The sequence below is a fragment of the Hyperolius riggenbachi genome, chromosome 11 (genome assembly GCF_040937935.1).
Source record: "Hyperolius riggenbachi isolate aHypRig1 chromosome 11, aHypRig1.pri, whole genome shotgun sequence".
NCBI classification, from domain to species: Eukaryota; Metazoa; Chordata; class Amphibia; order Anura; family Hyperoliidae; genus Hyperolius; species Hyperolius riggenbachi.
The window spans coordinates 106,961,990-106,978,067 of record NC_090656.1 but is presented as its reverse complement, the minus strand read 5'-3'; the positions used below and the strand labels follow the sequence as shown (position 1 = coordinate 106,978,067).

General features: G+C 46.8%; 1 protein-coding gene across 1 annotated transcript; it reads right to left on the bottom strand.

Annotated features, from left to right (window-relative positions):
• Window positions 1-3,450: 3,450 nt before the first annotated feature.
• Window positions 3,451-15,873, bottom strand: LOC137539127 (dispanin subfamily A member 2b-like). The gene is made up of 4 exons (XM_068261620.1): window positions 15,832-15,873; window positions 8,872-9,156; window positions 8,548-8,552; window positions 3,451-3,675 (listed from the first exon to the last, which is right to left on the bottom strand). Exons 1-4 carry the CDS (start codon window positions 15,871-15,873, stop codon window positions 3,519-3,521), a joined length of 489 nt encoding a protein of 162 aa, XP_068117721.1. The 3' UTR covers window positions 3,451-3,518.
• Window positions 15,874-16,078: the final 205 nt, after the last annotated feature.

Below are 16,078 nucleotides of genomic sequence, written 5' to 3'. Positions count from 1 at the left end.
TGAGGTGACACAGAGGGACACAAGAGAGGCACAAACTGAGAGGAGACAGAGGGGGAAAAAAGAGGCACAGGAAGAAAAGAGGGGGACAAAAGAGAATGGATAAAGGATAAGAACAGACCTACAAGTCCCTATCTCATTTGTTAACCGGGGACTACCTGTATTTTGCTAGTATTTGGCTCCACCCACAACATGCCATGGCCACGCCCACTTTTTTGCCACATCACGCTGTGCGCTGCAGCGAAAAATGTGCATGGCTCCGACACTGAAAAAAACCGCATGTTTTCTTCAGTGTCGGAGCCATGCACATTTTTCGCCGCAGCGCACTTCACGCACGAACACGGGGGTGGGGTGGCTAGTGAGCGGGCACAGCAACCAGTGGGTGGGCCCAGGGAGGGGGGCCCAGGCCAAATGATGCGTGAGGGGCCCCAAAATTTTTGGTGGCAGCTCTGAGTGCATGTTTTGTGGAAATCTACAGAGGCAGTTAATCAGCTCTGCTGAGACACTAATGACCTCACCTGTGCATGTTTGTGGTTTTCTGCAAAACATGTACTGTTGGTGGGCCTTGAGGACCGGGTTGGAGTATAGAGCCTTCCCGTTTCTCTTGGTCTGCTTGTTCCAGCTCCTGCTCCCCCGCTCAAATCCCCCATTGCAGGAGGCTTCGGAAGACTTTGGAGCCTGAGTGCTTCCCAAGATGGACAGCTCTGTACTGCGTGAGAATGGGTTCTCGCGCATGCACGGTACGGAATGGCCCATGGACTTCCGAAGCCAGGCCTGTTCTAGACTTTTTGCTGCCTGAGGCAAACTTGTGAGGATGCACCCTCCCCCCCCCCCCCCCCCAACCCCATTTGGAATTATCGCACAGCACCCCAACAATGTACTCTGCTTTATTTAATGTTCTCACATGACATGCTGCAGCTGAACACAAGCCTCCCCCCTCCTCACTCACTGTCAGACTCCTCACACAGAACTACAAGCTGTTTATCCTCAGTGATGACCTCTTCAACTCGCTCTCCTCTCGCTTCTCCTCCTACTCTGACTGCTGTTAGTGTAAACACAGTACAAAAATGCTGTCCCTGTAATCTCTGCGCATGATGCAAATGTTTCACCTTGCTTCATGAGACAACCGGCCCTGTCCTAAGCCTCCTGCAGCGGCATGGAGCAGTCTCCCACCCAGCGCAGGAACGCGGGGACCATGAGCGGAAAAGGAGGGCTCTATAGGACCCAGAGCCTTCACTCTCCTTAGGTGAGTATCTTTCTTTTTTATTATTATTATTATTTATTAATCATTTCAGACACCCTTTTACGGGAGGTCCACGCATGAGCAGAAGACCCCGACTGACACGATTTAGCCAGTTACCGGTGCTGATTGCGGCTGAACGGAGGCACGCGGGAGGACTGCCAGGAACAACTGAAGTGAGTGGTATATGGAAGCTGCCATGTTTATTATATGTTAAACAATACCAGTTGCCTGGCAGTCCTGCTAGTCTATTTTGCTGAAGAGGCTTTTGAATAACACCAGAAACAAGCATGCAGCTAATCTTGTCAGATCTGACGATGTCAGAAACATCTGATCTGCTGCATGCTTGTTCAGGGGTTATGGCTAAAAGTATTAGAGGCAAAGGATCAGCAAGATAGCCAGACAACTAGTATTGCTTAAAATGAAATTAATATGGCAGCCTCCATATACTTCTCACTTCAGTTGCCCTTTAAAACTCTGTGGGGCCCCCATACTACATGGAAGTGGTAAAATTGTTCAATCAAGTTTTGATAAATGTAGGCAACTTAACCCACACCGACACGTTGTACGCCCACATGCTTGCCACCCGTGCACTGTAAGCTTACACACACAATGCATACCCATGTACACTTGCTTATGTACTTGCACTGTACACCCACCCATGTGCTGTAAGCTCCTGCATTGTACACTCAAGCATGTGCTGTAAGCTCCTGCACTGTACACCCACCCATGTGCTGTAAGCTCCTGCACTGTACACTCACCCATGTGCTGTAAGCTCCTGCACTGTACACCCACCCATGTGCTGTAAGCTCCTGCATTGTACACTCAAGCATGTGCTGTAAGCTCCTGCACTGTACACCCACCCATGTGCTGTAAGCTCCTGCACTGTACACCCACCCATGTGCTGTAAGCTCCTGCGCTGTACACCCACCCATGTGCTGTAAGCTCCTGCGCTGTACACAGACCCATGTGCTGTAAGCTCCTGCGCTGTAGACCCACCCATGTGCTGTAAGCTCTTGCACTGTACACCCACCCATGTGCTGTAAGCACCTTCACTGTACATCTAATTAACATGTACTGTATAAATACATCAGAGGGCAGTATAAAAGCTTGGCGTATGAGCTTTTTGTCCCTAGGCTTTTACAAAGGACTAGGGGACATGATCTGCGCATGGAAGAAAAACGTTTTAGCCATTTTTTTAGGAAAGGGTTCTTTACATTTAGAGTGATTAAGATGTGGAATGCATTGCCACAGGAAGTAGTTATGGCAAATTCTATATCTGCATTTAAAGGAGGCTTAGATGCTTTCCTTGCATTAAAAGACATGTACTAGGTAATGCCCAGTGATGGTGATCCAGGGATTTTATCTTGCCATCTGGAGTCGGGAAGGATTTTTTTTCCCTTTTGGGGCTAATTGGACCAGGCCTTGTAAGGGTTTTTCTCCTTCCTCTGGATCAACAGGGATATGTGAGGAAGCAGGCTAGTTTTGTACTTTATTTTCTGGTTGAACTCGATGGACGTATATATCTTTTTTCAACCCAAATAACTATGTAATAACTATGCCACTATGCACTTTTACCCATGTAGCTTACACACACAATGTATACCCATGAACACTTACTTATGTATTTGCACTGTACACCCACCCATGTGCTGTAAGCACCTGCGCTAAACACTCACCCATGTGCTGTAAGTACCTGCACTGTACACTAACCCATGTGCTGTAAGCACCTGCACTAAACACTCACCCATGTGCTGTAAGTACCAGTGCTGTACACTTACCCATGTGCTGTAAGCACCTTTGCTGTATACTTACTCATGTGCTATATACACATGCGCTGTACACTCACCCATGTGCTGTAAGCACCTGTGCTGTACACTCACCCATGTGCTGTAAGCATCTGCGCTGTACACTTACTCATGTGCTGTAAGCACACTTACCCATGTGCTGTAAGCACCTGCACTGTACACTTCCCCGTGTGCTGTAGGCACCTGCCCTGTACACTCACCTATGTGCTGTAAGCACCTGTGCTGTACACTTACCCATTTTCTATAAGCACCTGTGCTGTACACTTCCCCATGTGCTGTAAGCACATGTGCTGTACTTGTGTAGTGTCTAACAGGCACCAATATTCTACAAAGCTATATATTGAACCAACTTCCTTTTATTTGGTAACATTTTATTTAAACTTTATGAAACATGAATATATCTTGTAAACAGAATGTACAGAGGTAAAAGCAATAGGGATAGATAGCTCTGCTTTTGCAATGCCAGTTGTAGTTCATCGTCTTATGGCAACGCTGAAGACACCAGTTGCCATCAGGATGATAATCAGAATGAACCAACATACAGCAACAGACGTGGCAATAATATTCAGCTTGCGAGCTGTGGAACCGTAAGTCGTGGCCCCATTTCTGTCCCCCACCATCTTCCGATCTCTGGACCGTGGGGGAAAAAACAATAGAATGGAGAGTTAAAAAAAATGTTTTGTTATAGCTCATCTAAAGTCAAATAGAGAAATCGGTCCAACACATAGCAAAGATATAGTAGAATCAGAATCAGAACCTTTATTTTCCCCAAGCACGACTGGGTCTTGCCCGGAATTGGTCTTGGCACGTACAGATACAGGTAGGATAGGGTACACAGAATACATCAGAAAGGATCAGCACTATATCAGGCATTTCATACAGAGAAAACATTCAAGCAAACAACACTCAATTTTCATTTCCATTCCAATTTTTGCATAGATACACAGCACTCAGGTGTGTGGAGGATATGTGTGGCGGCAAAACATGATCACGTTGTGGTGGGGAGTGCGTGGTGAGAGTTTAGTGAGTTTACAGCTGAGGGGAAGAAGCTATTCCTGTGTCTAGTGGTCCTGGTGTAGATGGACCGATACTTCCGGCCCAGAGGAAGCTGGCTGAAAAAACAGTTTCCTGGGTGTGAGTAGTAACAACGTTTAAAAATCCTGCCTTTTGAAATGACGTAAGGCGAAACTTGGCAAATGCAGCGGTCTGGGAATGTCTCAATGAAGAATTTAGCATACTCAGCTGCCCTGATAACTTGTTTAGGCCACTTCACAGTGATCGCTGCGTTCCCTGTGATGGTAGCAAGGCAACAGTTCGGGACAGCAGCACTGCACTTTATGCTCGAGTTGCGTAAAGTACAGTGAAGCTTATAGTCGATGAGAAGTATGCTTCAGCGGCCCTGCACGTTATGTTCACGCTGTGGCAAGTACAGTGAAGCTTACAGTCAAGGAAAAATATGCTTCAGGGGTGCTGCACGTTATGCACGTTATACTGCTTTGTACCACTGTGAACGTGGCCTCGATTCGGCACCTTGAACCTTTAAATGACAGTGACCAATCACCGAGATCGCCTCTCATAGGTATCAGCCTATGAGAGGGATCTGTTTCTCCGTACAGCGCTGCGATAGATCGCAGCGCTGCACAATGTAAATAACGGCTTTTTCTTTGGCTAACAGTCTGTCAGCCATGATCGCGGGCTGGCAGGCTGATTACAGAGCTCCTCTCCGTATCTCAGCAGGGAACGATCGTGCATGCGCGCGCTTTCCCTGCAAATCTCTGCCCCCAGGACTTGACGCCAATCGGCATTAGGCGGTCGTGGGGGAGCCACTCTTCGACCGCCCATTCTCATGAGGCGGTCATATAGTGGTTATTGTGAACGAGTACTCGCTCTGCCTCCCTTACATATATGTAAAGAGTTTGCCCTCCTTAGTTAAGCATATTGTGTACATAGCAACGCACGTAAGTTTAACTGCGGGCGGTCCTATGAAGTATCATTACTTTGATACTTCACTTACGACCACTACTATGTTAATTTACGTAGTTACAACTATGTAATTTAACATAGTAGCGGCTATTAGTGAAGTATCGCGGTAATGATATTTCCTGGGACCGCCCGCAGTTAAAGTTGCTATGTACGCAATGCGCGTAACTAAGGAAGGCACGCTGCTTACATAGCAGCGAGCGCTGCTATGTAAGGCAAAGTGGGCGCTCCTTTACATTAAAGGGACCCTAGACAGGTTACGAAAACAGAATTTACACTTACCTGGGGCTTCCTTTAGTCCACTGTAGGCTGCGAGGTCCCTCCGGCGTCCTCCTGGCTCCTACCCTGGTACCGGTTCCGGTTACACGACAACTTCGACCTGAAGTCATCAGGTCTGCTTCATGCTCCGCACGATTGCATCATCACGCTGGCCAGCTACACGTCATTACGCTGGCCAGCCTGAGAGTCCTGCGCATGCGCGGTTCTCTAAGATTAAACCGCACTTGAGCAGGACTCCTACGCCGGCCAGCGTGATAATGTGTAGCTGGCCGGCGTAATGCCGCAATCGTTCACAGAGGGAAGCAGACCTTACGAGCCGGGATCAGGGAAGGAGCCAGGACGACACCGGGGAACCTCGTGGCCTACAGTGGACTGGAGGAAGCCCCAGGTAAGTGTAAATTCAGGTTTTTTTTAACCTGTTCAGGGTCCCTTTAAGTTGCGCTGCTTAGCAGCACAGCTTGATGAATCAGGCTGATATACTATGGTAGACAATAGACTAAAAGACAATATATACACTATATACGGTGCATATTATGAGACTGTATCAGAACATGTGCATCTCAAGTTATCAAATAGTTACAGTCATAGAAAGTTCTAAAAACTGTTTAGTTATGGGAAAAAAATACACTTTAAATCTGTTAAGAATATAGCTAAGACCCAGTAGACACAGACAGCCATACTGTTTACCGTTTGTTGTGCTCTATTTTCTTTAGGTTATATTAAATTACACTACTTTATTCAAACTTTGAATATAGTGTTTAAGCACCAATGAAATATTGTCAACATGCTGTAAAACAGATTACTTTGTATGTAAATCATATATGAAAGTTTTGTACAATATAATGGGAAGGTCCGAGGTGATTATAAACAAAAATCTACTTACCTGGGGCTTCTTCCAGCCACTGGCAGCCATCCTGTGCCTTTGCTGCAGCTCCGGTGGCTCCCGATTCCCTCCATTGCAGATGCCGACCTCGCCATCTACGGCGCTTCAGCGTGTGGCTTACGGATTTGCACTGATGTCATCCGGATTGTACTAGGTGCATTAGTTCTGCGCCTGCGCAGTACAGTCCGGGTGACGTCAGCATGAATTTGTGAGCCGCACGCTGAAGCGCAGTAGGCATCTTGTACCGGAGGGGACCCCAGGCCACCGCCGGGGAGCAGAGCTACGGCGAGGGGAAAGGAGGCTGCCAGGGGCTGGAGGAAGTCCCAGGTAAGTAGATTTTTGTTTTTTAATCACCTCGGACCGTCCCTTTAAGAGCCTGTTTACTGTAAAAGTAGCATTCTCTGCATCCTGTTCCCATAAAAAGCTATTATTGCATGCCGGGCCTTTTTACCCCACCAGATTCTTGCACATAGCCATGCCCCCTTGCAGAAAAGTCCAAGAAATAGAGTGCCAGGGAGGCGCTACACTATTTGTCTGCTAGGGGGCGGGATTATGCACCGGAAGGCGGTGCACATGGGGATCAGGGAGTGAGTTGAGGGACAAAGGTCTGTGAAGTTTTAATAACGTTTAATGAGATGTAGGATTTACCCCACGCTGGAGATCCATCCATCATTTCACAACTGACATCTCCCAGCACTGATCAGGATCCATGCCGATTGGCTCCTGATCACCTCATCACTATGATCACCAGTGATCGTAGTGTCACTAAAGGAAGGTAGGCACAAAGGGCAGGGGTGTAGCAATAGGGGGTGCAGAGGTAGCGACCGCATCGGGGCCCTTGGGCCAGAGGGGCCCCAAGGGGCCCTCCCTCAACTGTAGTATTAGCTCTCTTTTGGTCCTGTGCTCATAATAATCACTTATATAGATGCTTTGAATAGTAGTAACTATTAACAAGCTGTTCCCCATCCCCTTCTTGCATCTCTGACACTGTCAGTTGTCATTGGCAGGTTTTGGTGCACTGTAGGATTTTTATGTTTAGAGTGCTTGGGGGGGGCCCATATAAAACTTGCATTAGGGCCCAGACCTACTTAGCTACGCTACTGACAGGGGGAATGGCTCTCACCTCTTCCCAACAATCGTCACTCCCCTCCACTCAGCACCGCATCTAGCCTCGCACTGCATGTATTGAGCCCTGACTTCCTAACGCCATCAAGCTAGGACCCGGCACTTGTGGCAGGACGAGGCTGGATATGGTACAGAGCATTGTGGAGCTGATAATCGCACAGCCCACAATATCTAGATAATGCTCGCGGCAGTAGTGAATTGCTTTAGTAATGTGAGTATTACCTAGGTGTCGCAAGTTGCAGAATAGATGCCATATGCACTATGTAAATGACATAAGTACTGGTAAAATGACCATGTGCTACCTGTGCATGTCAATTTTACAGCTAGTTAGTGAATATGCCGCATCATGCCCATTCAATATGTACAGAGTTTCAGCTAAACTTGTTTTCTTAGTTATTAGAATGTTTAAGGTTGGATAACTGTTATAATTTCTGACATGCTTTTTTGTTTGTCTGTGACCTCACTGGGGTGAGTTTACCTCACTTCCTGTCCTGTGTTGGCTGGGTAGTGTAATGGTTAAGGGCTCTGCCTCTGACGCAGGAGACCAGGGTTTGAATCTTGGCTCTGCCTGTTCAGTAAGTCAGCACCTATTCAGTAGGAGACCTTGGGCAAGACTGCCTATAGAGTGCATCCTAGTGGCTGCAGCTCTGGTGCTTTGAGTCTGCCAGGAGAAAAGCGCAATATAAATGTTCTGTGTTTGTTATCCTGCCCGATGCAAGCTACTCCATCTCTTCCCCCTCTATAGAAACACTACTCATTCCTTTGGAGTAGCTGTTAGCTAAACAATATGCCTCTGTAATGCTCATATCTAGATCTGTCACTCAAGCTATCAGATCCTGACCAAAACAGGTGATGGTTATTGTGCATGTGGGAAATTTTACCAAGCTATTTTAATCACTCTCCACAATATTCGCAGCTAAAATAAAAAAATTTGTCTGGAGATAGCTTGTAAGAAGAGATCCATATTCCAGCTTAGAGTTTATGAGAGATTTAAAGAGGAGCTGTAGTAAAAAATAACGTAATAACTCAAATAGCTGGTTGTTTTTTTTTTTTTGTTTTTTTTTTTATAATAATCATTTCTACATTATTTACTCAGTGTTTGTCCGTTGTAAAATCTTTCTACACTCCGATTTACATTCTGACATTTATCAAAGGTGGCAACATCTTTGCTACTGGCAGGTAATCTCTGGAGAATGTTTGTTTAGTAAGACCTCCAAAACCAGTACAACAAATACCTGGCCTCCCGGAATGGTGTGGAGAATTCCATTCCAATCACTGGCTGGGCAGGGCAATATATAGATATCGGAATATATCGGAATGATTTCTGAATGCTGAAACCCAAAAAATTACGGTGAACAATTTACAGCATTCTACCATATGTCCCTACAGTGCCTCTTTAACTCACCACTCATATTTAAAAGTAGATTTCATTTTTTATTCCTTTTGCATATACGCACATGATGATTCAGAAAATAATGAAGCTATATTAGCGGCATCTTAACGCAAGTTCTGAGTGTTTCCAAGTCACAAAGCGATATCAAATAAGCCGTTTAGCTTACCTTTACAGAATGAACAAGGGCAGCAAATCCCAGGCAGCAGATGTTCAAGTAAATGGCACTAAAGATGGACCACAGGACATAGTCTTTAACCTGAGACGTGTCTTCAGCAATGGTCACCACAGCAGATGTTGCGGGGTAACTGTAGACATTCTGCACTTGAACTTCTACTCTATGCGGATCATAGCCGTGATTGAGTTGACTGGTAGGCACGGTTGGTTCCCCAGGGGTGGAGGAAGGTTGTGTCTTCTCATTATCCATCTTACACGTACAATGGTCGTCTGGAACCTTGATGGGAAGTCACAGCTCAATGCCTCTGAGTTTTGATGAGGTTTTATAATGCAGGAGGTATTATACCATACAAAAGGAAGGACCATATTTCACAAGCTCAAGCTACTTCCTTTTTTTCTTTTTCCAAATCCTACCAGTTTGTGGCCAGTTTCAGACACCATACACCATAAGGAGGAGGTTACTAAACTGAACTTACTTGAAGAATTGTGCTCTGCTCTGAATTGTTACATACAAGGAAGTGTGTGGTGTTGTAACAGCAGAAAATGGACACACAACAGACAAGTGGTATGTGTCCATGACTTGCATAGTACGTATCACACATCAGTGTTCACTTCGCCAAACCACTATTTTGCTATATACTCCATCTGCCTGATTTTGGTCTCACACTTGCTGTTTATAGTGACTAAGCACTACAAAACTAGGAATGAACTACAGGGAAACCTGGAACAAATTTGGGGGAATGGAAAGTTTGGAGATATGCATTACATTAAGAGTGCCACTGTAGTCCATATACACAGTACATATACAGTACATTAACCACTTGAGGACCACAGTGTTAAACCCCCCTAAAGACCAGCCTGTTTTTTCTCTAATTGGCCATTGCAGCTTTAAGGCTAAGCTGCAGGACCGTACAACACAGCACACGAGTAACCCTCCCCCCTTTTCCCCCCACCAACACAGCTCTCTGTTGGTGGGGTCTGATCGCTCCACATTTGTTTATTTTTTTTAATATTAATATTTATTTCCTTTTTTTTTTTTTAAATAAAAATGCCTTTTTTTCCCCCTCTGTCCTCCTCCCGCCAGCCAATCAGGGTGATCAGCTGTCATAGGCTTCAGCGTATGACAGCCGATCACTGTGCAGCCTAAGGAGGGGACAGCCGTGTCACACGGCTGTCCACAGTACATCGCTGCTGCCGATCGCAGCGCTGTACGGGTAAATAGACACCGATCACGCCGTCTAACAGTCTCCCGAGCGGCAATTGTCGATCGGAGACTGAAGAGGGGGCGGAGCTCCGCCCCCCCCCCCCCCCCCCCCCCGAGCAGGAGATGCGCGCGCAGTCTGCGTGCAATCTCATGCAAATTAGAGCGCCAGGAATTGACGCCAATTGGCGTCAGGCAGTCCTGGGGCTGCCGCTGCGTCACGCCCATTGGCGTGGGGCGGTCTTTAGGTAGTTAAAGGTTGCCATACATAAGGCGACTTGGAGGACGATCGACCATCCGATTCGATTCGGTGCTGCCGAGTGTATGCCCGACACTGTGACCAATTTAAGGCTGAAATTGGTCGCATATATCGGTCGGACATGCTGCAAGATGTTGGGCCATTGTGGTAGGTGGGATGCATGGCGGTAACGGTGAGCAATATTGGGACTAGCAATGAACATGACGAAACCCCCGGCGCTATTGCCCTACTGTATCAATGTTCAAGGTGCTCGTCTGTCTTCCGAATTCCTGCTCTTCTGTTAGCCCCATACACACTGGTGGCAGGTATACGGCTATGTAAGAGCGGCACATTCAAAAGGCAGACGGGCCCTCCACACAGGACAGGTCATGTATAAATGCACACACATTTATACATTAGGGCAACAGCGGCAGACATGGCGGGCTCGGATGATTCCTGATAGATTTCATGCTGAAATTGATCAGGAATCGACCTGCATTGTATGGGCAGCCAACAGATCTTGTTTTCTGCCTATGCCTTGACAAAGGGGACCTCTTGCAGGCCGAAATAATCGTCGGCCTATTGGTCAGATAACTATTGCATGTGTGTGATGGGACAATAAACTAATACAGTGTTCCAGCAAGTCTGTGTGCGGACTCCTCCTTCCTAATTCAGCCAACAATCAGGCATGTGTACAGCACCCCTCGACCCCCAACCTACGAGTGATCTGCCAGACAGATGCACCCAACCCCAGTTACGCCGATCCCCCCGACGATCCCTGTCATGAATGATACTGAAGTCGAGACGATTAGCGATTCTGTATCATTCCCCAAAGCAGAGCAAAATTACATTTTTTTCTTTTCAGGAAGGATGTTTGTTGGCAGTGAAGGCATGGTTGTTTTAATTAACTGTTCAAAGGAATTCCTTACTGGCCAGTGACACGGGTGTGAAACCCTAGCCAGAATCCTGGTGTAATACATCAAGGGTTGTTATAGCTGGTCACCCTTAGATGATAAGTAACACACCAAAAGGTCCTTTCCTCCAAGGGAAGCCAAAGGAAGCTAGCTCCACAGGAGTCCACGGAAGAGCTAGCCGCCCTGGCACGCTTGGGGGGCAGATTTAAATGCATGTGGTTTATGATTCCGGTCTGTTAAATGAAAACTGTGTATAGCACAGCTATGAAATATATATAGTCTTATTCATTAAATCTGCCCAATGTGCTGATATAAAATTCATAACCATAAATCGTTATTGGTGTACGACCCTTCTCGGGGACAGGACAGCCTAACACCCTCATGCAAGATGTCATATTAATCGGTATTTTCTGACAAGTATGAATCTGCTTTCCACCTACATATGACATGTATAGTTTATGAGTTACAGCGTTTTACAATTTAAGCTCAAAATCCTCCTAGGAGGAGGTGGACTGTCATTGGTGGGTAATTCAAAGGGGGCAGGCGTTGCCGCACTCCCAAACCAGCTTAATCAAAAGCACATTGCCAGCAGGCGGACTTTAGTCCTCCAAATCCCATCTTCACGAGAGCCTGCTGCTGCTAACCAGAGGACCATGTGGTTAGCAGCCATCTTGGAACTGTAACATCTGCTTGGATTACAAAATATACCTAAAGGCCTATGACTCTGAAACCAAGGACTTTGCATTTCTTTTCTCAGAAGGAAATATTCCCAAACGACTGCATTTTGGCTAAGTAAACCTTTCACAATTATTCCCTTTTAATTTAAGCTTTGTGAGTATATGTTAATTGGTGTAGCGCTAGGCAAACCCAACCAAACATTTAGAGGGAAGCCTGTTGATGTGCATCTCGCCGTCCGCAAAGCGGCCACTGGGACACACCGGACCATGCGGCCTTATGCCCCTGGTGAGGTGTCTAAAGTACAGTCAGATAAGAAAGTCGAGAGCCCGTTCAGTAACCAAGTAGACGCACCGATCAGGTTGTGCTAACCTGCTCTTTTCGCCGACCTGGTGGGGGAGGTGTCATGAATGATACGGAAGTCGAGATGATTAATGATTCTGTATCATTCCACAAAGCAGAGCAAAATGCCATTTTTACTTTTCAGGAAGGATGTTTGTTGGCAGTGAAGGCATGGTTGTTTTAATTAACTGTTCAAAGGAATTCCTTGCTGGCCAGCGATACAGGGGTGTGAAACCCTAGCCAGAATCCTGGTGTAATACATCAAAGGTTGTTATAGCTGGTCACCCTTAGATGATAATTAACACACTAAAAGGTCCTTTCCTCCAAGGGAAGCCAAAGGAAGCCAGCTCCACAGGGGCTAGCCGCCCTGGCACCGCTTGGGGGGCAGATTTAAATGCATGTGGTTTATGATTTTAGTCTGTTAAATGAAAACCGTGTATAGCACAGCTATAGAATTCATATAGTCTTATTTGTTAAAAAAAAAATCTGCCCAATGTGCTGATATAAAATTAATAACCATAACCCGTCCAGTTATTGATGTATGACCCTTCTCGGGGACAGGACAGCCTAACACCATCATGCAAGATGTCATATTAATCAGTATTTTCTGAAAAATATGAATCTGCTATCCAGCTACATATGATTGATATGTAATATGTGGAGAAGAAAAAGCAGAAAAAAACTGGCACCAGTATGCGGCAGGGATGGAACGGCCACTGGTGGGCTTACCTGCAGCGTGCTCCAGTGTGTCATAGAATCTTGATAAAGAGAAGGAGAAACGGGCACTGCTGCATAAAAATCCCTTTATTGTGGCCGGGTTACAGAGTGGTTAGCAGTGGGGGGAAAGGGGTTGCCTGACAGCTGTTTCGCAGGTATGTGACCTGCTTCTTCAGAGGCTAAAAAACATTTGCACGATATTACATATTTATAGAAGCTATTAGGAGCAGGTAGACTTATTAGACATGTTAGGGAGAGGCATGATGGGAATGCGAATTGCCTGAGATTTGCTGGCAATATGACTGTGGAGGTATCCCAGAAGGGAGGGAATCGAGAACAAATGTTGTTACAACAGCAAGCAAGGATAATCTCGGGCACTAAAGCGTGTGGCCCGTTAGGATTGAATGACAGAAATGAACTGCACTGCTTTTTGAATAAATATGATTAATGCAACTTTGTATACCATCCCTCCACCTTTAGCTGTAATTATGATAATCTGTTTTAAGTCCTTGGATATCTTCCCCCCACTGCTAACCACTCTGTAACCCGGCCACAATAAAGGGACTTTTATGCAGCAGTGCCCGTTTCTCCTTCTCTTTTACATATGACATGTATAGTTTATGAGTTACAGTGTTTTACAATTTAAGCTCAAAATCCTCGTAGGAGGAGGTGGACTGTCATTGGTGGGTAATTCAGAGGGGGCAGGCGTTGCCACAACCCCAAACCAGCTTCATCAAAAGCACATTGCCAGCAGGCAGACTTTAGTCCTCCAAATCTCATCTTCACGAGAGCCTGCTGCTGCTAACCAGAGGACCATGTGGTTAGCAGCCATCTTGGAACTGTAACATCTGCTCAGGGCCGGATTTGTACTTTTTACCGCCCAAGGCCCATTGTCATCAACTGCCCCTCTCCTCCCCCCCCCCCCCCCCCCATTGTCCTCTTTCCTTCTGCTCCGCCCAACTTTCTAAAACATTTAGGGCAGGTCATGGGACATAGGCTCTCTGAGGGGGTGAACGTATTGTATGGCTGCTGGTGAGTTGGGCGCAGGGCGAGCTGAATGACAGCTCTCCATCCTGCCGCTAAACTCCCTGAGCATTAACTATTCACCCACAGTGGGACTGGGAGACGTAATTCGGGGTCTGCTATCACCGGAGCCCCAAATTACTCTTGCAAGTAACCTGCCTTGTCTGAGTAATAGTGCAATTCTCTCCCACATCCCAAGGCCCCCCTCCAGTGCTGCCCTGTAGCTGCAGCTCAAATAAAACAGCTGCAGTTCAGAGTAGCACAGCAGAGCATGTTATTTTAAAGGGAACCTGTAGGGTAACAATCGTCCCGGGGGTACTTACCTAAGGAGGGGAAGCCTCTAGATCCTAGTGAAGCTTGCTTCTGTCCTCCTCTGCAGCATGGATCCAGCACTGGCTCCCCTGGCAAAATGAACACCATAATATTTACACTGCAAGCCTCGTGCAGGCGCAGTATCAGCTTCTTGCACGGGCGGAAATATAGGGTCCGCTCTACTGCAGTAGAGTGAGTCCAATCGGGCTTGGCTATTTCCGCCGGAGCCCAACTGGAAAGCAGCTGCTGCACCTGCACGTAGCGCATTGTTCAGGACGACCCAGCGGTGGAAGCCATAGTGCACCTGCGCAGACTTTCCGGGGGGCCAGCACTGGATCGGGGTTGCTAAGGAGGACAAGGGGAGCCTCATTAGGATCCAGAGGTTTACCCCTCCTGAGGTAAGTATCTCCTAGGGGCACTTTTTCACTACAGATACTCTTTAAGTACTGTGGTTGGACAGGTTCACACACCTCTCCTCTGCTCTTCACAGCAGCAGGAGCTATACTGCAGCATACTTCTATACAGCACCTGACATGTCACAGAAGAACACCTGAGAGCCGTACAGAAGTATGCAGCATAAGTCCAGGTTTACATTGACACTAAAAACAGACTGTTAGCAGATGGTGGCAGAACAGATCCTAACGGATGGTAACGGATCCAATGTTACCCTATGGATTCGGTTCCCATTGCTCCATTAGAATGGATCCGTTCCGCCAAAATCGAAAACTTGGGTCTGCAGCGATTTTACCGATGGACGTCACAGTGACCGCACGCTAATGGCATGGATTAAAAACTGATACCTTTAAAAACGTATCAATTTTAATTAATACTTTTTTATGCGGGTCAGTTTTTTTATCACAAGTGTGAACCAAGCCGAAAAAAACAGAACTTGCATGACTAAAAAGCTGTATACATACCTGGGGCTTCGTCCAGCCGCATCCACTCGGATCGCTCCCACGCCGCTGTCCTCCGATGTCTGCAGCGCTGGTACCGGGTCCCGTCACTTCCGTCAGTCGGGTCCAGTCTACGCAGGAGAAGTGCGCCCTCTACGTATCTCTACAGTAGCTGCTGGAGACATACACAAACCACTTCTAAATGCGCAGACTGGAGCCGACTGCCGGAAGTGCAGGGACCTGGTACCGGCGCTGCAGACATCGGAGGACAGCGGCGTGGGAGCGATCCGCGTGGATGTGGCTGGACGAAGCCCCAGGTATGTATACATCATTTTAGTTATGTGAGCTCTGATACACTTTTAAGTAGTTAGCTGCAAAGAAGAACAGGGAGGAGAGTTTAGATCAGACCTGCCACTGGAATAGGTAGAATACCCATGCTTTGCTATGCTACTCTGAATGTAGGGAGAGGGTGTTATTATGGTAGAGGGTGTCACACACTAGTTTGTGTTTCTGCAGCACTGTACAGCAAAAGCATTTGCATTAGATGCATGTTATGTGAATGGCACACACATAACTTCTTAACAGCAATGAGCTGCCTTGCCAGACTCCTCTCCTGCCCAGACGAGCTTAAACTTACTTTTTCTTTGTGGAGGTCTGCACCTCTGCCCTGGGATTCCATTCATTACTCCCCAGCGGCATGGCAAAACCTCCCCAGCACTATCAGTGACAGTAAGGAGAGAGTAATGGGGATTGGGGAAGAGCAGACGTTTGAAGCATACAGCAGATGCCAGAAGAATACAGCGAGACACAGAACGAGGAGAAGCAGGGAGTGCAGCTCTATGTTACAGCCACGTGCAGATTACATTAATAACTTAGCAGAGGGA